This window comes from Alligator mississippiensis, chromosome 3, assembly GCF_030867095.1.
Source record: "Alligator mississippiensis isolate rAllMis1 chromosome 3, rAllMis1, whole genome shotgun sequence".
NCBI classification, from domain to species: Eukaryota; Metazoa; Chordata; order Crocodylia; family Alligatoridae; genus Alligator; species Alligator mississippiensis.
Window position 1 is genome coordinate 268,736,762 of NC_081826.1, and position 21,536 is coordinate 268,758,297.

General features: G+C 42.0%; 1 protein-coding gene across 3 annotated transcripts in view; it reads left to right on the forward strand.

The window, feature by feature from the left end:
- DHX29 (DExH-box helicase 29) overlaps positions 1-21,536 on the forward strand; it is a 39,100-nt gene that overhangs the window by 13,236 nt on the left and 4,328 nt on the right. For all 3 annotated transcript variants that reach the window (XM_006267307.4, XM_019496049.2, XM_019496050.2), the window contains 14 exons: positions 3,879-4,022; positions 4,154-4,330; positions 6,103-6,243; positions 7,982-8,126; positions 8,368-8,488; positions 10,053-10,137; positions 10,713-10,801; positions 11,359-11,487; positions 12,338-12,413; positions 14,586-14,810; positions 16,001-16,137; positions 17,193-17,286; positions 18,094-18,396; positions 20,400-20,531. In XM_006267307.4, the coding sequence (XP_006267369.2) occupies positions 3,879-4,022; positions 4,154-4,330; positions 6,103-6,243; positions 7,982-8,126; positions 8,368-8,488; positions 10,053-10,137; positions 10,713-10,801; positions 11,359-11,487; positions 12,338-12,413; positions 14,586-14,810; positions 16,001-16,137; positions 17,193-17,286; positions 18,094-18,396; positions 20,400-20,531 (1,998 nt within the window). The remainder of the gene's footprint in view (positions 1-3,878; positions 4,023-4,153; positions 4,331-6,102; positions 6,244-7,981; positions 8,127-8,367; positions 8,489-10,052; positions 10,138-10,712; positions 10,802-11,358; positions 11,488-12,337; positions 12,414-14,585; positions 14,811-16,000; positions 16,138-17,192; positions 17,287-18,093; positions 18,397-20,399; positions 20,532-21,536) is intronic.

A 21,536-nucleotide genomic window follows, 5' to 3' on the forward strand; every position in this document is an offset into this window, starting at 1 on the left:
TTTTTTAGAATACATCCTAGGTCACTATAATTTCAGTATGTCTTCATTAAAAAAACTTCTGCAGGCTTGCTTTTGTGGGTAGTAAGATGTTAAGTTGGTTCAGCAGAAGCTACTGTTTTTCAAAAATTATATTGAAACTAGATGATCTTGAGGTCTTTAAAATACTCCTAGAGCTGCCTTTTGGTTTGGTGGTAGTATCCTGCTACTTAAAGAATCATGTTCAGAGTTTGTATTATAATTTTTATATGCCTTCATTTTATTAAAAACATTATAAGTAACTTTGAACATGAACAAAGGATTAATAGAAATGGATTAATTGAAGCGATAGAAGCAATCATCTTTTAGGTCTTTCCCATTTCTTTCTGCCAGTGTACTTCCAAGGCAGACATAGATTTGGCAGTTTAAATGCAATGCAGGGATTTGATTAGGAAACTCCTGAGTTTGATGCTGTCTCAAGCACTCTTTTTTGGCAGTCCCTCATTTCTGAGGATGATTGTTTTCTATGATTGTTTCATCTGTGGGTCAGAAGATGGTTGACAAAGCCAATCCAGAATCAACAGGTTCTATTGCAACTTGGGCACGTGTTTCCATGCGGGATGGGTGGCTCCAGATTCTTGATTTGGTTCATGACACACTGTTTCTTCTGCTCCCACTTTTTCGTCTCCTGTTGTCATCATAAGGTTTCAAAGTACTGAGATGCTTGCCAACAGATTCTTCCTCCATGTTGGACAGTTCTGGATGATAGTCTCCCACAAGTTGATGTCAATGTTGCATTTTTTCAAGTTGGCCTTGACGACATCCTTGAAGTGCTTTCTCTTTCCTCCTTCGAGTGTACACATTCATTAAAGAATACAACTTGCTTTGTGAGTCTGGAGTTGAGCATCCAGATGATGTGGCTGGCCCAGCAAAGTTGATGTTGGATGATCGTCGCCTTGATGCTTGTGGTGTTTGCTTCAAGAGGACACTAATATTGGTGCATCTGTTTTCCCACTGGATTCGAAGATGTTCCTCAGGCAGCATTAATGGTACTTTTCCAACATCTTGTGATGTCTCCTGTATGTGGTCCACATCTCTGCTCTGTACAGTAATGTGGGGATCATAACTGCTTCATAAAACATAAGCTTGGTTGTGGATCTGATGTCATGATCTTCAAACATCCATTTCCTCAGGTGTCTGAAGGCTGCATTTGCACTTTTGAGGCAATGTTGGATTTCTTTGTCAGCCTTCTGTGAGAGATGGCTTCCCAGGCATGGAAAATAATGTTCTCCAGAGTCTTGCTGTGAATCTGAATGACCGGACCTGTGGACTGCTCATTAAGAGCTTGTTGATGGAGGACCTTAGTCTTCTGAATGTTAAACATCTATTCCATTTTCCTGTATGCCTCAGTAAAGATGTCAATGATTGCCTGAATGTCTGCTTTCAATCGAGCACACATTATAGCATCATCAGCATACTGGAGCTTCATGATGAAGTGTCCCAGAGGGATGCAAGCAGAGGGCCCTAAGCCCCCTCCCGCAGTGGGGCCCAAGGCAGGGCTGTCTCACGCTGAGAAGAAAGAGAAAAGCCCTAAGGGCAGGGCGTACTTACCTTTCTTAGGAAAAGCGGAGCTGGACGAGCCACGCTGAGACGGACTGCCCACGCGGTTTGTCAGCCACTTTTATTGCCAGCTGGGGATGGTGCTGGTGGATGATGACATCAGAAAACACCATCCGGCTGATTTAAAACTGGCAGCAGCGAAATGTCCTGGAGAGCAGCACCACCAGAGCCAGATGGCAGGGGTGCTCCCCGAGCTGCACACAGGCTGTGTCGGCAGCCCAGAGAGGATCCAGACAAGGACCCAACGGAGGGGTCCAGGACCAACTGAAGGAGACACCACGCTGGTTTGGCAGGGCAACCAGGCCAAGGAGGACGGCGTCGAGGGACCTTGATGCCTCAGATGCCGGACCTGTGAGTGGGGCAGGTTGAGGCCCCATGCCCCAACTTTTCCTTTTTTGTCTTAATTTGTTTTGAGTTTTCCCAAGGCCCCTAAGCAGGGAGAGGGGCCATGAGTGACCTCCATAGGTCGGGGGGAGCCGGGACAGCGCAGCAGACAGTTACACAGCGAGGGAAGACCCGGCACTTTGTCAGGAATGGTCTGATATCCCATGGTCATCCCATGTAGAAGGACGCCGGGAGATGAGCAGGAGGAAGAGGGCAGGCGAAGACATCAGAGGACGAGCCAGAGATCCATCTTCTGGCCGTCCTGAGGGCTGGCGCATGGCTGGGGTGTAGGGGTGGTGGGGCATCAAGAACTCCCACTAAGGGCAGTGCCCAGTCTGCTAGGAGCTGCAAGAATGAGCCCCAACACTGAAGAGAAAGATCAAGTCGTAGCAGGCGAGTATCGAGGCCTCCCTTGGGGTGAACATGACCCAACGTCTAGGCCACAGGAGTGCACGATTGCGTTTGGCACCGGGTGCATGCTCCAAAGGGGCAAGAGAGTGCCTACATGAGGCCAGGTGGGTGCATGGAGCCTTGGTGGTCTTGGCTTTGGCTCAGAGTCAACTGAGATTAAACAATTTACTGTCTGTTTGGTAGTTTAGCTGTAATCCAATTGGAAATTTGGTCAAATGTAGCATCTTAAGATTGAGAAGAGTGTTGGAGCAATGATGCAGCCTTGCTTAACTCCCGTCTTAACCTTAAAGGGATCCATGATAGATCTGTTACTGAGAGCCTCTGCTTGCCAGGGAGCAGGCAAGATTAGCGACACATTTTGGTAGGTATCTGTACTTCAGAAGGGTCCTCCACAACACTTCTTAGCTGACAGAGTCTCTAAGGTTTTTGTGAGGTCAAAGAAGGCCATGGATAGAGATTTATGTTGTTCCCAGTATTTTTCCTGCAGCTGGCAAGCTGTGAAGATCATGTCAGTTGTGCCTCTTGATGCCCTACACCCACATTGAGATTCCAGGAGGAGCTCTTCAAGTGGAAGAAGACAGTTCAGTAGGGTTCTCTCAGTGATCTTTCCTGTGGTGGACCGCAAGGTGATCCCTCTGTAATTTCCACAGTCGGACTTATCTCCTTTCTTGAAGATGGTCACAGTAATAGTCTCCCTGAGGTAATTTAGGATTTACTCGTCATTCCAAATCCTTCAGATGAGGGCATAGAGCTGTGACGTGAGCTTCTCTCTTCACTGCTTGAAGGTTTTGGTGGGGATTACATCAGCTTCAGATGTCTTGCTGATCTACATCTGCTTGATGGCTTTCCTCACCTTCTCAAAGGTGAAGATTTGCTATTTCAGGGAATGTTCAGATGAGCGCGCACGTGCGGTTTGCAGTGCCTCGGCTGTTTTGAGGCACCAAAAACCGCATGTGGCGCATGTGTACCCATTTGCAGCGTGGTGCCAAAATTTGCAGCGTGGTATCCAGATTTGACATTGGGAGTTCATGGTGTCAAAAAAACTGCCTTGGGGTGGGGGGGCGAAAAAAAAAGCAGTGTGGTGCACTCGACAGCAGCATGCACCAGCAAGAATGCAATCTGGCCATTCAGAGCTATGCTCTGGCTTTCAGCCAGGCTCCATGTGGCTGGATTGGCACCACTGCTGTCCCAGGACGTTGCCAGAACCCCAGGTAAGGCTGTTGGGGCCAGCTGCCCCTGCCTCACCCGGGACTATTTGGTGCAGGATTGTGCAGGATCTTCCTTGTATTATAGCAAGTACGGTTTTGTATTCGTCAGTTTTCTCAAATGAGATTTTTAGTCAGTATACTATACTACTTTACTAGTAAATGTATTTGGTGTCTGAAATATGCACCTAATTTTTATTTCAGTCTGTGAGTTGATGGTTTATATAGTACTTGCCAATCACTGATAAACATTTCAATACCATTCAGTAAATTCTTTTCTAGAATTCCTTGTGTGGGTACCAAATCCGGATGGAATCCCGAACAGGAGAAGCTACAAGATTATTGTATTGCACCACAGGAGTTTTGCTGAGGAAACTGCAGGAAGATGGTCTTCTTTCAAATGTATCTCATGTCATTGTAGATGAGGTTAGCATCTCTTGTAATTATGCAAAAGCATAGTATATGCTTGTAATTATGCAAAAGCATAATACCTTTCATGAGAGCTACTTGTATATGTACCTAAGTGTAACTCACTTTCTACATCCTTCTGATTTAAGGTGCATGAAAGAAGTGTCCAGTCTGATTTCTTGCTGATTATTCTGAAGGAGATCTTGCATAAACGTTCAGATCTTCATCTAATTTTAATGAGTGCTACTGTTGACAGCGAAAAGTTTTCCAGCTATTTCTCACACTGCCCCATTCTTAGAATTTCAGGAAGGAGTTACCCTGTTGAGGTATGTAAATATTTCTTCACACTGTAATAAGAAAAGGAAAAGACATAGCCTGCTGGATGTATTTCAGCAAAACTCCTTTTTCCTACCTTACAGATATATGGCTTGCAGTGTAGGGTAGAGGGAGTGCATAGAGAGTCTCTCTCACACTTGGTATTAAAAGGTTTGCAATGCTATGCATTTTGAAAGGCCCTGGCTAGGGGCAAGTGAGATTGGGGGGCATCTGAGGTCCAAGGCCTTTGGGCTTGGGGCTTGCACATAAGATGCCTGCCATGGATTTGCGAGCATGGTGAGACTGCAGCTGGAGTACTGCGTCCAGTTCTGGGCACCACATTTTAACAAGGACGTGGACAAGCTTGAGAGAGTCCAAAGAAAAGCCACCTGAGTCTTAAAAGGCAAGCCATATGAGGAAAGCCTGAGGGATCTGGGACTCCTCAGCTTGAGGAAAAGAAGGCTGAGTGGGGACCTGATAGCAACTTACTGCTACACTAGTGGAGTACATCAAGGGCTCAGTGAGCAGCTGTTCACCAGGGCACCTGAGGAGTAATGGCCACAAACTCCTGGAAGATCAATTCAGGCTCAACATTAAGAAAAACTTCTTCACAGTCAGTGTGTCCTGACTGTGGAATAAGCTCCCTCCAGAGATGGTGCAGTCGCACAGCCTGGAAATCTTCAGGAGGAGACTAGACAGTCACCTTGCTGGGGTCACGTGCCCCCCAGTTATCTTTCCTGCTTGGTGCATGGGGCTGGATCTGATGATCTTCCAAGGTCCCTTCCAGCCTTATGATCTATGAATCTCTAAGCATCTGAAGCTGCACACCAATGAATCTTGGAGGCAGAATACTTGCCGGTGGTAGCACCACACAGATTTAAATGATTGATCTCTGCTCAGCCAAAATTTGGAACTTAATTCAGAACTGATTTGGCCCTGGAAACTAAATTTATGAGGGAGTTGCACTCATAAGTTGAGGGGTATTACGTAACACAGTGTAGAGCAGTGGTCACAAACCAGTCAATCTCGATCGACTGTCAGAGGCTCCATGATCAACCAGTAGATCTCACTCTGGGGGTGCTAAGTGTGCGCGCGCGCTCAGCGCCCCCAGATGGATTGACTGTCAGAGGCTCCACAATTGGGAGATGTGGGGATGTACAAGCCTCTGGAAGGTGGCAGGACATGTGGCTGGGCTGAGCCATATCCCCTGCTGCCAGGGCCATGTGGGGTGAATGGGATGATACCCCACCGCACCCTGTCACACCCCCTGCCACTGGGTGAGTGAGGTCAGAGCCCAGGTGCTTGTCCAGGCATGCTGCGGGAGCAGGGCACAGGGAGCAGATTCTGGGAGCAGATGCAGGGTTGGGGATCCTGCCTGCTGCTGCTGTCCTGGTTGAGCCTGCCTGGAGCAGCTGTGGAGCAGTGGGGGCAGTGGCAGGTGGGGAGGGGTCATGCCCCTGAGCAGGGAGGGGAAAGGAGGGAAATTCTTACCTTAAAAAGTCTTCTATTGCTGTTTCCTTGCCAATATCTGACTAGCAAGAGGCAGGGAGGGCAGGGTGCAGGGGGTGGGTGGGGGGCGGTAGCTCCTGGGGTGCCCTTTTGCTTCCAGAAAGTGATCTTCACCATAAAAAGGTTTGAGACTGCTGGTGTAGAGAGCTGGCTGGCTTTCTTTGCTGGTGTTGTGGAAAATTTCTCTTACCTTTTGTATGCTCATTAAGAAGACAAAATGATGAATACAATACTTGCAGTAACTTAGAACTTTGTGTTCTGTATTACTCTGCAGGTTTTCCATGTTGAAGATGTGATTGAGGAAATTGGCTATGTTCTGGAGAAGGACTCAGAATATTGTCAAAAGTTCTTGGAGGAGGAGGAAGAAATAACAATAAATGTTACTAAAAAAGGAGGAGAAATTACAAAGTATCAAGTAAAACAACTATTTTACAGCTTAATGGTTTACAGCTGTTTGGTTTGCTTTCCCTCCCCCCTTGAAACGTTACTTGATAAATCACTTGCCAGTAGTCTTTCAGATACATGATCATGAATGTCCTTTCTTTTTGACTCTGAGATTGGTTCCCTCTTGGTATGGCTCAGGTACCTCAGGGCTCTAAGGAACTGGTTCCCCTTTGTGGAACTCAAATTCTTCTATAAGCTTGCTCCTCCATTCTGGTGTTGGAAGAATAAGTGCTGATATTCTCCCAAGCACCACCTTACTCATTGCTCAGGATGAAATACACTGCAAAAATTGTGGAGATCTCCATAATGTGATCCTTATTGTCCTTTCTTATATGTTTAAATCAACAGTAAAATGCTAATTATAGATTATTAGGGCTGTGTGAAGCTTCAGTCACTGTTTCAGTTTGGCGGAGATTTGACCTCATTCGGCGGCCGAATCTCTGAATCTGAATCGAATCAGGAGACCCGTTAATCTCTCGAAATTGAATTGGAACCCTCTGAATCAATTTGAAGAGATTTGATGATGCAGACAGGCTTTAACTGTTTCTTCTACATACCTCAAGGTACCAGGTGGCTTGTGAATGCTGAGATGCTGGGGCGGATGGAGCGTCCCACAGAAGCATGGGGGGGTCCCCAGCACACTTGGCAGCAGACCCAGAAGTGGACCAGAAGCATTTCTGGGTCCGCTGCGGAGTGCACGGGGAACGCTGCCACACAACTCGGCGACTGGTGCCTCCTGGGGCCCCCCGCTGCTGATCGCTGAGCTGCGGGAATGCAGGGGGAGGTCCCTTGCATGCTTAGTGGTGGACCTGGAAGTGGACCGGAAGTATTTCTGAGTTCACCGCTCAGCATGTAGGCCCCCGCCCCCCCGGTGCTCTTGTGGGATACTCCATCTGCCCCACCATCACAGCATTCACAAGCCATGCATCCTTGAGGTATGTAGAAAAAAGTGTTGAAAGCTGTGTCTATGGCCGAATCGCTGGTTCTGTGAATCAGCATTTAATCTTCAGATTCTGATTTGGCCAAATTGAATCAGGGCAATGATACGAATCAACGAATCGAATCACTGTCCCCGATTTGGGCTGAATCTGAATCAAATACGGCCCATTTCTCACACCCCAACAGATTATTAGTGAGGTTTGTAGGGACAGCTCCAGGGTCCTTTGCCGATCTAGACAAATAGGATTATATCATTTTTACTCATGTTTTCATGGTTTGTTTTCCAACTATGAAAGGTAGAGATTTGCTTAGGGTTTTAGATGAAAACAGAGGTTTTAAAATATGGCACAGCAGTTTCAAAAGAAGAAAAATACCAGTTTTTAAGAGCTCATCTAGTGTGTAAACCCTGAGAATAGACCAGTAGCAGGGGAATCTTTTCCTGATTACATGGATTATATCATGTCATTCAGACTAATTTCCTACAACTTGAACTTCTTCTTTACAAAAATCTGGGAATTTCATTCACAGATCGTAGGCTTAATTACGCTGGGCCAGATTCACAGAGATATTTATGCTTCTAACTCCCAGTGATTTCAAAAGGACAGAGGTGACTAACTACCTCTATAGATGTGAACCTTTATTCTAAAGTCTTACAGGGCTGTGAAGCTAAAACACTTAAAAAGCAGCATTACTGTCTTATTTTCTCTTCTCCTGCCACCACTTCCCACAAAATTTCATATTTTGTATTCCTAATATCTCTTTACCTATAGGAGTACATCCCACTCCAGTCTGGATCTGGTGTAGATGTGAATTCTTACTATCAGAAGTATAGCAGTTGTACACAGCAAGCAATTTTCTATATGAATCCCTACAAGATCAATCTCGACCTTATCCTGGAGTTACTTGCATTCTTAGGTACAAGACACTTCAAAAATGTTCATATGGGGTTCTTGCATGTATTGGGAGACTGCCTTGGAATTGTTTATTATTTTTTATTGATGCTTGCTAGTAGGGGTGTTTTGACTTCTTTCCTTTTTCATAGTGCCTTCTGGGAAGGGACCAGCTCACTAATCATGATACCTTATCACAATCTACTAGGGGTAACGAGTAGGATTTTTCTAGGTTTGTTAACTAAGTTTATGTTGTTTCCTTACAGATAGAACTCCCCAGTTTAAAAATGTAGAAGGGGCTGTGTTGATCTTTTTACCTGGTCTTGCGCACATCCAGCAGTTATATGATCTCATTTCAACTGACAGAAGGTTTAACTTAAGGGACAGGTAATTTAGAATGTTTTGTCTGAACCTAGGATACTGATTAATTTGAAAATGTCTAATGTACTCCTTTTTGATTTTTGACAATAGCTATCCATGATTTAAGAATTTTCGGTTTTAAGTCTCAGTTGGAGGGCACAGATTTTTTTTCAAAATATTTTTTCCAATCCATTTCTTTATCAGCTTTTTCAATCTTGATATAAATCATAATTATTTAAATACATCGGCTGCAGTGAAATTGATCCTTCTTTTTTCCCCCAAGAGAGCTGCTGTTTGTTTTAACTGTGAAGGGCTTCTTGGGTTTTACTGTCTCAGCAGATAGAAAGCTTCATATCTGGGGCTATAGAAAACTTGGAGAAAGCTGGAATCAAGCAACTTGCTAAGAGAGACGTTTTCTTGCAGATTCTGTAAAGGAGAGTTATAGAGTTCTCTAGGTAGGCAAATTTTCAGATTTTGATTAAACCAACTTTATAGCCCTGCTACACCATCGAGTAATGCAAAGACAACTTGACATAAGGTGTAATTTGGGGCTCAGACTCAGGAGATGTCTGGGGAGCTCTGAAACATTATGCACTAGAACCGTAGAATCATAGGAAATTAAGGTTGGAAAGGACCTCAGGAGGTCATCTAGTTCCGACCCCCTGCTCGTGGCAGGACCACCCCTAGCCAAATCATCCGAGCCAAAGCTTTGTCTAGCTGAGTCTTCAGAACCTCCAAGGATGGAGATTCCACCAATTCTCTGTGTAACCTGTTCCAGTGTTTTACTACCCTCCTACTAAGAAAATTCTTCCTAACATCTAACCTAAAGTTGCCTTGCTGTAACTTGAGACCATTGCTCCTTGTTGTGTCATCTGCCACCACTGAGAACAGTCTAGCTCCATCCTCTTTCGAAATCCCCCATCAGGTAGTTGGAGGCTGCTATTAAATCCTCTCTGTCTCCTCTTCTCTAGACCAAATAAACCCAGCTCCCTCAGTCTTTCCTCAAAAGTCAAGTCATGAAAATGCAAGGGAAGGGGACAGTAAGAATACTTTCTCTTTGAACCTACTTCTAACCAGAGACTAGGAGGAAGGAATTTATTGTGTTGTGGGATTTTGAGGATTTAAGCATAGCTGTACTATTTCTCTCTAAACTTAGTTCTCTTTTAGTTGCAAGTTATGCATTTTTGAGAATTGTAATGGGATTGAGATTGGGCTGGAAATAGTGAACTCAGCAAATTGTATCTGAAACAAAAGGATGCTTTCCTTGTCTCTCTTCTTTGCTATACTCTTAATACAACACAATTAAATGTAGAGATCTCCACTTCTAGAATTCTGTTGCTATATAGTAGAAAGCTTTTTCTCGACACTCCCAGCAACCTAGAGAATGAATATAAAATATTGTTTGCAATACTTTCTTCGATATTTTAATGTAAAACTTTTCTAGTGTTACAATTTCAGAAATAGCAAATCTTTATGCTGTTTGTGTTTTCTGATTTTTGCTTTCTTCAATTGCTGCAACCTGCTACTCTTATTTACATGTTTATTCAATAGCATGATTTACTTACTGAATAATTATAACTTCTTCTTTCAGGCATAGATTAATAGCTCTTCATTCTATCCTTTCAACTCAAGATCAAGCAGCTGCATTTACAATACCCCCTCCTGGTATTAGAAAGGTATGATAAATTTAAACAAGCAAAATGTACTAGTCTGGATCCTTGTTTCTTTATTTTAGATGCTTTTTTATGTGAGATTATGAATTCTTTTAAAAGAAAACTGTTTCCTTTATTGAAAACAGACTGCTGCTAATGGTCAAAATCAAGTATACGTGTAGTGAGCACTTTTTTTTTTTCAGTTTTTATTTCACTTTTTTTATGAAAGAGTAAATTTTTTTAAACTTGTTTTAGAAATCTCTTCTCGAGATATTGTACTGCTTTTTGGGCATAGAACAGTTTTGCTTAAGCCAAACTACTTAAAGTCAGTTTTTGCAAGTACAAGGTGCCAGTTTAAACCATTTGTGAAATTCAAAACAAGTAAAAAAAACCCACTACATAAACATCTCCTTTTAACTCCTTAGTCCATCCAGATAGCAACAGAATAAACTATTTTGTGAATTCTTGTTAATAATTACATTTCTGGAGGAATATTTTTATTTTTATTTTTTTTACCAAATTTGTTCCAAAAATCATTTTGGAGGAGTAAAACTTACTGGAAAGATTGCTTCTTTAATTTATGGATATTTCACTTGCAGATTGTTTTGGCAACCAATATTGCTGAGACAGGTATTACCATACCAGATGTTGTCTTTGTAATTGATACTGGGAGAACAAAAGAAAACAGGTAAGGGTTGATCTCTCATAAATTTGGGGAGCTAGGTACCATAGTGGTTTTGTGCTAATTTTATCTGTTTAGACCTAGGTTTAAATTCTGATTTTATTTATTTATAAGTATGATTTACAGTGACCATGTGTCCAAATAGTCATTTTGACAATTTTGGTATAAATCCATGTATTTTCACATGAGATAAAAACAGGGAGCTGAATTCTTTGAAGATGATAGAATGCACAGTTAAATATAATAGGCTGAAATTTAAGGCATAGCATTTTTCTCACTTAACTTTCCAGTAGTTAGATTTGGCTTGTGTATTTGTCTTATGTAAAGTAATGAAAATATAGTAGAAACAATGATACCGCACTGGGAGGGAGCTCGGCTTGATGACATCAAAATAGGTCTTCCTATTTCTGACATTGATTTTTTTCGTTGATAACTTGTGGAACAACAGAACTTTTTTCCAGATTAAGTTTAAAATTTCTTTAAAAAATTGGTTTATTTTAAATCAGCATTTGACTTCTTGTGTAATCCTAATCTACACCATCTGTGTACATTTTTTTTTCTAGGTATCATGAAAGTAGTCAGATGAGTTCTTTGGAAGAGACCTTTGTCAGTAAAGCTAGTGCTCTGCAACGTCAAGGGAGAGCTGGACGTGTCAGGGATGGATTCTGTTTCCGAATGTACACAAAAGACAGGTGCAATAGCTTTTGTTAGCAAAAATTTATAAATGCTGCAACTACTGCAGTGTCTCAGAAACCTGTGTTAAAGTACACTGTTCCAGTCACAAGTGGAGAGAATCCAGATGCTACAATACTGATAAGGATATTTGTGTCTTTTAAGAAAGACTAACTTCTGCATATCTGCGTTTTTTGCAGTATGAATGTCTAACCTTAATATCTCTTTAGTGTAAGTTTCTTAAACTTTTTTTTTCCTTTAAACAATGATATGGGGAAAATGGTTGTTGCAGCATTAGAGAATTGAGGATTCTGGTTTGAATAATGCCATAAATTACACCATTGTCAGATAAACACAAACCCTATCTCTAGATATTTAGCATTGTTACCCTGCTAATTCATAGGTTTTTAGGTGGACGCTCTATATTTGGAGATACTAGAGGAACTCAGTGCAGCATTAAAGTTCCATTCTGTAGTACAGCCGGATAACTAAAAGTCTAAAAGACCCCTTTGTATTGCTTCTCACTGAAAATGATTTTTGCAATATTTTATAATAAGCCTTATTTAACCATTACATATTTTATAGTAACCCTTGCATGAGCAAAAAACACTTGAATTATTTTAATATAGAAAATTTCTTGTTCCTATTCCACTTTCAGTACAACCCTGCCTCCCTTACTGCAACATACATGCATTACTCCAAAGGATAAACACTTTACCCATAGTTTAAAACACGCAGATATATATCAGAAGAGAATGCCTGTCATGCTTCTGACCTGATGAAAACTGGGCATTCTAATTTAAGATGAGTTGTAATTTTAAATCAAGTGAAATCTGTAATACTATGTGTGTCTTTATTGGGGTGTTACAGGTTTGAAAGTTTCATGGAATACTCTGTTCCAGAAATACTACGTGTACCACTGGAAGAGTTATGCCTTCATATTATGGTACAGTCTTGCTTCTTGAATTATTCTTAACTTTTTGGCTGAGAAAGATGTGCATGAGTAGCCCAATCTAGAGCCGTTTAATTGGATTGTGTAAGGCTTTTGTATCACTTAATGGACTCAAGTACATGTGTGCATTTTAAAGAATCCAGATGATTCTGAGGGAAATGTTATATAAAACCATCTATTCGCTTAGTATATTATTTGATCTGCAGAATAGTCATTGTTTCCAAGCCAAAGCTAGAGTATCAAATGATGGCTTCTGTTTGTGTTCTAAGTAAATGGGGTGATCATGGGACAGTCATAGTAGAGGGATCGAATCCTGCTTGCTTAACCCAGATGTGTGGGTTACAAAGGTACTTGCATAACTCATACATGTAAGATTTGGCTTATTGATCCATGTAGTTCAGAGGCGGGCAATTATTTCAGCTGGAGAGCCACTTAACAAGTTTTGGGGAGCTGTTGAGGTCCTCAAGGGTGGCCCTGCCCCTTGACAAGTGTCCAGACCCCTGGTCACCATCTTGGGACTGGAAGTTCTGCCCCCTAACCCTTGACCTTTGCCACCAGAAGTCCCTCTCCTTACCCCCAGAAGTACTCCTTTTGGGAAGGGTGTTTACTATCTTGGAACCAGAAAAAAACCCAATTGATATTCCAAAAATCAAAGATCCACAATAACACATTTCAATTTTATTTTAACAAAAAAATTGTTTTGATTTGTGTGTGTTTGTATTGTGTATATGGAGGTGATTGCACAATAGCTCAAAATGAAGGCTTTCTCTTGTATATTGTGGGTGGGTAAGGGGTTTGGTGGGGGGTGGGTATGGAGTTTGTAGGGGGCTATGGAGTGTGTGGACGGAGAAGGTGGCTGGGGGTGTTTGCGTGGGTGCGTGGTGGGGTGTGCGAGTGTAGCAGAGAGTAGGACTCCCTCCGGGGGGGGTTGAGGGGGGGGGGTTGAGGGAGGGAGGGTGTGGGTGGGTGAACTGGTTGTCGGGTGTATGTGGTTGTGGGGCTTGTGGTAGATGGTTTGAGGGTATGGTGGGGTATGTGTGTGAGCCCCCTGCGTGTGCCCCTGTGAGCCGGTCAGCACCCACCTTGCAACAGCCCACAGCCTGTACAGCCCCAGCCTGCCCCGTGCCTGCTCCGTACCACCCAGCCATGGCTCATCCTGCTGCCCCCTGGGCAAGCAGCAGGGCTGTGGCACTCCTTACAGCTGCTTCCACCACTGAACCCAGCCCCGTTGTACCAGTGGGGACCGATGCACGCAGCCCCAATCTGGAGCATCCTGTGCCTGCTCCAGATTCTCTCCTGTCCGGGCTCAGCAGCAGTGGTTGCCGGGCAGAAACTGTTGCTCAGTGCAAGGGAAAAGCAGCCCTTCCCCCTCACCACTGCTGGGCAGTTCTAGGTGCAGCCACCCGGAGCCCATGCCATGCCGGGCTGCCCTGCAGCTGCTCTGCACTGTGGCCACTACCACGCTGGGCAGCCCAGAGGCAACAGTGTTTGCAGCAGAGCCATAGGGGAGCCTGACGTGGCACAGGCTCCAGGCGGCTGCAGCAAGAACTGCCTGGCAGTGGCAAGAGGGAGGGGCCAGTTTTTCCCTGCCCTGAGCAACAGTTTCTGCCCGGCAGTCACCATTGCTGCTGAGGCTGGTTGGGTGAGTCTGGAGCAGGTATGGAGTGTGCCAGGTTGGGGCTGTGCGCGTGGGTCCCTGCCAGTACTTTGGGGTTGGGGCCAGCAGCAGCCAGGAGACACCGCTGCCTACAAAGGTGATCCAGCCACAAGGCCACCCCAGCCCCACTGTGCACCCAGGGGCCATATTTTGCCCACCCCCAATGTAGTTGCATGCTACTAGTCATGCCACTGGATAGCCAATTCTGTAGAGTTGCGAGGTGAGTACACAACTTTCCCTGGCTCACTTTCTGTGACTGGCCCTTAGCACAGTGGAGCTATGCTAATTTCAGCATGTAGGCCCACTGTAGTCCTGTATTAGGGAAAACTTGGCCAACATAAGGAGTGAGGTAAAGGAAGAGGCGCGCAGCTGGCCCTAAAATGGCTGAATAAATAACGTGTTCTACAGGCTCTCATTTTAAAAGGAAAAAAAAATCTGTTATGCTTTTACCATTTACGTTCGTTTTTGCTAAATAGCCTTATATTGAATGATTTCTGTTCAATCCATAGAAATGCAATCTTGGTGCTCCTGAGGATTTCCTGTCCAGAGCATTAGATCCCCCACAGCCTCAAGTAATCAGCAATGCAATGAACCTGCTACGGAAGATTGGGGCTTGTGAATTAATTGAGCCCAGACTGACTCCACTGGGTCAGCACCTTGCAGCATTGCCTGTCAATGTTAAAATTGGCAAAATGCTTATATTTGGTGCTATATTTGGTTGCTTGGACCCTGTGGTAAGTTTGACAGACATTGTCATTTCCATTTAAACATCATTACAGTGAAAATGATAATTCTAACATTGAGACAGTGATTTTATTTTTAAAGGATGAATTATTAAATCATCTTTACTTCCTGATTTCAATAGAAACAGATTAAATTGTATCTACCTGAAACTTTTACTTGCTACTGTTATAAGAAATACTTAAGTAACTGTTTTTCCAGTTCGTTTTACTCTTAAGTATTTGACAGTGCTTCCCTGCTTGTGTGGCTTTTGCAAAGGAGCAGGAGAGAGGAGGAAAAAAACCTGAAAAATCAGAAACTGTTTAAAACACAATTTAGAAACAATTATTGCTATGTTTAGAGCATTCAAGCTGATCTAGGGCCTGAAACTGCTTACAACCTCAAGTTGGTGTCTGTTTTAAATTATTTAAAAGCAAATGGTTCATGACATTAGCAAGCTACAGCATACTTCTCCGTACAATTAAACAACCATTTTAAACAAGAATCAGTGCAGTACATGAACTTAGTCTTAGGGCATTTAGCACACATTACATTTAAAACAGATTAATGTGTTAATCACACCACAAATAGTAACCTGGCTACATGTTAAAACCAATTTATGGCATGATAATATAGCAAGTGGACCACAAAGATATCCCACACATTATGCGTAATGTCTTTTTGGCTTGTTTGCATCATGCCTAAAATTGAATATGTACCATGTCAGGGCTGACCCATGACAGATCCCTGTATTCAGCTAAGCAATAGATATCTGGCATGAGGCAGCCCCAGGGCCTGGGACACAGCCAGGAGTGTCCCCCTAGTCTCAGGTTCGTTGCATGTCCTGAACCTTTAAAAAGTGAGTGTTCAGCTGGGAGCTTCATTACCATAATCTGTTTCCCTAGATAAAATGGCATCCCATTCTTTATTTGGGAGGCAAGGACCCTTAAAGATTCAGGAATTAAATTTACCAGCGTTTTAATCTATTTATCAAAGTGCCTGTCTGCACTACTTGTATATAACTACATCACTAACTTTTGAGTTAAAACAGAAGAGGTGGAAGATGTACAGATGTAAAAGAAATTACACTTGAGCAGCTCTTGCTTAGTCTGTCTTCAGAATCTGTTACAATTTTTTACCCAATCCTAATTTTAATTGTATTTACTCTATTATTTATACTTTAAATTTTTGCGGGTGACTACAGGCAACTTTAGCTGCCGTAATGACAGAAAAATCCCCATTTACCACACCAATTGGTAGAAAAGACGAAGCAGATCTTGCCAAGTCTTCTCTGGCATTGGCAAACTCAGACCATCTTACAATCTACAATGCATATCTCGGGTAAGTAATCTTTTAAAAAAAATACTATAATGAAAGAACTTTTCAACTGTTAACTTGTGTTGACAACATTTAATCATTTAAAGATTGTATTTAAAAATGGGACCTGAAATTGTTTTATATCTGTAAACTTCTTTTTTGAATATTAAAAATGGTGTTAAGTACTGTATTGCACAGGGATTCATAAATGGCTTAGTTGGTTAGTTGTTACACTTCCTAATGACTCTGTGACAAGCAATTCAGAAATGTACTGCATCTGGCTCAGGTGTTTCATTAGTTCTTGTACTGAACTCGACTGTACTGAGCTACATTCATTAGCTGCACTGTACTGAGCTACATCTATTCTTTTTCTTTTTAAAAAGGTTAACTGTGAAGGTTATAGTTGCCTTAACTTTCATCCAGACCCAGGTTGTTCTACCTACAGCCAGCAGAGCTTACAAGCATCTGTCAATTATCTGTACAATTGAAAGAGAAACCACCTTTGCTCATGGGCATGCATGTTTTTATGTGGCCTTAAATGCATATCCTCTCTTGCTCTTTAACAGACTAGCAGGCTGCTTGCAGACATGGAAAAAAAACAAAAAACCACAGTGCTTCACTTTAAACTTGGCACCTCCCTGTATCAAGCGCAGCACATGCCCAGAAAAAGCATGTTAGTTAGACCTGGGTCGCCCAGCATTTGTATAGATTGGGCACTTTTGCGGGGCTTTTTTGGCACTTAGCTGATAAAATCAACTATTAGATAAAAGTGCCAGAAAGCCCCGCTGAAGCGCCCAGTCTGTACAGGCGCTGTAGAGCTGGGTTTTAACTAATGTGCTGCTGCTTCTGGTAAAGCATGTTGTTTTGGTTTTTTGCTTTGTTTGTTTTGTGTTTTTCACATCTGTCAGCAGCCATATTGCAGATTCTAATCAATTCCCCAAATTATTTTTAGTATTATGATGGTGTTTGATATAAGGCAGCATTGTCTTTTTAAATGTCTGACTCCTATTTACTTGTCACTTCCTTGCTAGACAGCAGTATTTCTCATAACTGTAGTAAGACGGGTTGTTTTTTTACAGGTGGAAAAAAGCACGTCAAGAAGGAGGTTATCGTACTGAAATGACTTACTGCAGAAGAAATTTCCTTAACCGGACCTCACTGTTAACTCTGGAGGTACTAACCATGCAGCTTTTGCACTGGAAAGGATAGCTTAAATTTCTGTCAAACTCAATATACATCTTTAAATTCATGATACACAGTAGTAGGCATGTTAGTATGCAGATGAGGAAACAAATAAGGACATAGAGAATGTTAGAAGTCAGTGAAGACATACAGACTTCTTTTTTATTCATATTGGCTAAATCTGCCCTTTCACCTTTAAAGCACATTTTATTAGTATACATCTTTGTAGCTAGTTGCTCTGGCAAGGGTTCATGCTTCTCCATTTCTGCCACACGATAATTTGCAAATCAAATTATTGTATGACAAAGAAAATAAAACATGTAGTTAGGTTGTATGACTTAACTCTGCAATTCTAAAGTACTTGTGGTTCTCTCAATTTTGGAAGATGGTCTGTAATTCTGAGTCATTTAAATGTATTTTATTTTTAAAGCGCCAATTCCGCTTTCCATCTTAGGATAGGTAACTAAGACCTGAGTGACAAGAAAGGGAATGTGTGATGTAAATACATGTATCCTGTGCTGTCAATTTACTTCCCAGATACCTAGGAGAATGAAGGCACTTGTTTACATTCTGTAATGCTTGAGTTGTGGAAGCCTTATTTATTTGGTTTCCCCTCCAGTAAAGAGTCTGATTAGTGCAGATGTGGCTAATTTTATTTTTACATGAGTCTAGATTTCTTTTCCTTTTTTTCTCTCTATTGGGAATAGTCATGGAGGAGTCTGTGTGTGCTGGTGGGCTTGAGCATGTCCTTTTCTTAAAATCAGTGTTTTTTTCTCTTTTGATGAAAACTAATTTCAGGATGTGAAACAAGAGCTAATAAAAGTAGTCAGGACTGCTGGTTTTGCAACACCTGCAACTAAGCATGGATGGGATGGAAATGGATCCACACAAACCCTTTCTCTTCAAGAAATTGCCCTTCTTAAATCTGTGCTGACTGCAGGGTTATACGACAACGTGGGGAAGATAATGTATACAAAGTCTGTAGATGTCACCGAAAAATTGTCATGTATGGTAGAAACTGCGCAAGGAAAAGCGCAAGTGCATCCCTCCTCAGTAAACAGAGATTTGCAGACATATGGATGGCTTCTCTATCAGGAAAAGGTAAGGATGTTGCATTTGTATCCATCTTATCAAATGGAAGCAATTAGATGAAAACCTTGAACATGTTTGGTCATTTGAGTAAATTTAATTGGGCAGGATTGGTGGACAATGGATCATCAGATGAAGTATTGGCGGTCCAGTTCATCTTAAACTTCTAATAGTCATCAGTGCTTTGTTACCTGGATCTCAAGTACATTGTTGGCAACTTAGAAGGGCCAATTTATTGTTCACATTAAAGCACAAGATAGGCACTAGGGATATATTTTTGTATCTGGCTGTCTGTTTTACCAGATCACAGGTTCCTACCTGTTGTACCCCCGCTGGCTGGAGGACTGGTGTGGGGCAAATGGGGTAGTGGTGGCAGTATACCCTTTCTGGTCATTCCTGTGTTCTCTCCTATTTTTTTCTGTATTCAAGACCTTGTCTACATACCATTTACCATAACAAACGTTTTGGGATTGATTGGTTTCTATTGCTTTGTCTTTCTGGCGCTACTAGGAACCAGCCTATAAAATAGTTCATCTGTAGTTTTGGAAGGTTCCAACTTGCCAAAATACATGTTCTTGTGAAACTGCAGTTTCTGAGGGAGGATTTTTTATCCTCACTGGCCTGGAATTACTATAACTTTACTAAGTCTATCCTAACCGTGTGATTTTTGTCCAATAAAAGATAACCACCCACAAGAATTCCTGCCTCTTGCATATTTCCTGCACCATCACAGTAATAACATCACCTCAGCTAACTTTCCTGCTTTTCTTCCTTTACTGCATGGTCACATTAACAAAGATTTTTTTAATCTTTCTCACTTGCCTATCTTCTAGTATTGGTTAGAAAAATTCAGCATAGTATTACTGTTAAAATACATAAATCACTCCTTTTTATAAGTTTACTTGTATTTCAAAGCACTGGTACAGACCTTTGGGCAGTTACTAATAGCCCATTTAATAATTGCTACTTAGGCCTTCCTCTGAGGTACTTGCTAACTTAAAAGACATGCAGCACATATGAAAAGTACTATTCAGGCATTGCAAACAATACTTCCTGCCTCAAGGAGCTTGCAATATATTAAAGAAGCAGAAGAACAGCCAAAATAAAAAGAAAATTTCTTGGCAAAAACAAAAATAGTTATTGGAAGAAATAGATGTGAAGGGAAGGGGAAGAGAATGTTTTATCAATAAGAAACGGACGATAAATCAAGCTTTAAAGCACAGTTGGAAGGTAGTAAGTATTAGTGGATAATCTTTTGTCATATGAAGTACTGCTTTTAATCTTTACAGTAACAGGTCTGTAATGTGACACTATTGTGTAGTCCTCCCACTTGTTCAGAGATTAGAGGAGTCTATTACAATTAATAGTCCTAAATTCTAAAAGGAAAAACTTGATCATGAGAGCGTCAGAATTCTTCACTGTATAAGTACTCATAAGTTTTGAATGGAAGGTGTTTGCTGCATCAGGAAACTAGTTTTGGCAAGCAACATTAACTCTAACTTGAATGAAAAGAAACTCATAATTGTGCACAGGCAGCATCCATGTATAAATATATATGCATTGAATTGATTTTTTCTGATTGTATCAGCTGACAGTTTCACAGTGCAACAAATATGATCACGCTTTGGACACTATATGCTCAGCTGCATTTCCCTAGGCTTTGTATAATCTACTATAAACTTTTTAAAACTTTTGTTTATAATCTCAGCATAATTGTGGTCTGTTTTTTAATCTGGCCATCCTTAAAAGTCTTCCACCTGTGTATTGAGGAGTAGGAAAAAAAATCTCCCAGTGGCTGGATCAGCTGTTCCTGCCTTAAACTAATAAATGCTACACAGTCTACATTATATAGGTTAGATGACTGGGCATAGGCTCTATTCATTCACTATCTAGTAACATAAATGAATAATACGTACATAAATGAATATATATAATGAGCAAAATCTTTTTGTTTTATAAAAACAACGTTCCTGTTCCTGCTGTGGCTTTGAAACGTGTTTGTGTTTTATACGCAGATAAGATATGCCAGGATATACTTGCGAGAGACGACTTTAATTTCCCCCTTTCCAGTTTTGCTTTTTGGTGGGGACATAGAAGTTCAGCACCGTGAACGCCTCCTGTCTGTTGATGGCTGGATCCATTTTCAGGTACAGATACCTTTTTGCTTGTTTCTTGCAGTTTTAATGGCTTTACATTTTTTTTATTTGAAATGTACCACTCTGTGATTCAGGTAACATTTTAGAAAAAAATCCAGTGAAACAGTGCAGAAGGCAGGGTAGATTTGTACCTTATAGACTAAGTAAATCACAGAGATACAGCATGAACTTTCATGAGCCCTAGTTTACTTCATCAGTTGCTATGAAAGGGTGTATCAAGCAAAGCGATTTGAATACAGAAGGAAAGGGACAAGAGGTGGGAAGAGGGAGAAGGGCAGGCAGTGTTGGGAGATGCGAACAAGTAATAATCCCATAAAGACAATGGGGTCATAAAAGATAAAAGATAATTCAGGTAATGGAATTATAATTCATAGTCTTGGTATAGATCAGGAGTGCTCAACCCCTAGCTTGTAGGTCTCCCCACAAATCTTAGGAAAGTCCTGGGCCAGGGTTTTGCAGGCTGGATGGCATGGGACATGATCACATCATGCAGGGATGGTGTGGGAACCCCAGGACCTGATCCAGCCCCATACCATTCATTTGCCTCATGGGGCTAAAAGCATGGGTGCTAGTGGTTTAGACCGTTCTGTCATGCGGCCCTCGATGGCTTGCCAAAACTCAGTAAGCGGCCCTCTGTCCAAAATAATTGCCTGCCTCTGATCTAGGGTGTTCATGCTGGGGGCTATAGATGGCAACCAGAGGGACTTTATTGTCCTGGGCTTGGTATTGTAGCAGATCGGAATGAGGTTTGAGTCTGGCTTGTTGATTTGAGTGGCTACAATTTTGAGATTGTATTGTAATTTTAGGGATCCCTGCTCTAGATCCTTAACATGTACATCCTAGTCAGTGGGATCAGGGCAGATATGATTGTAACATACAGCTTGGCTGTAGACTATGGATCTCGTGGTGTGTTTAGGGTCGAAGCTGATGGCTTGAAGGCAGCTGTGGAGGTCAGTAGGTTTCCTGTACAGTGTGGTGGCATTGTGGCTATTGAAC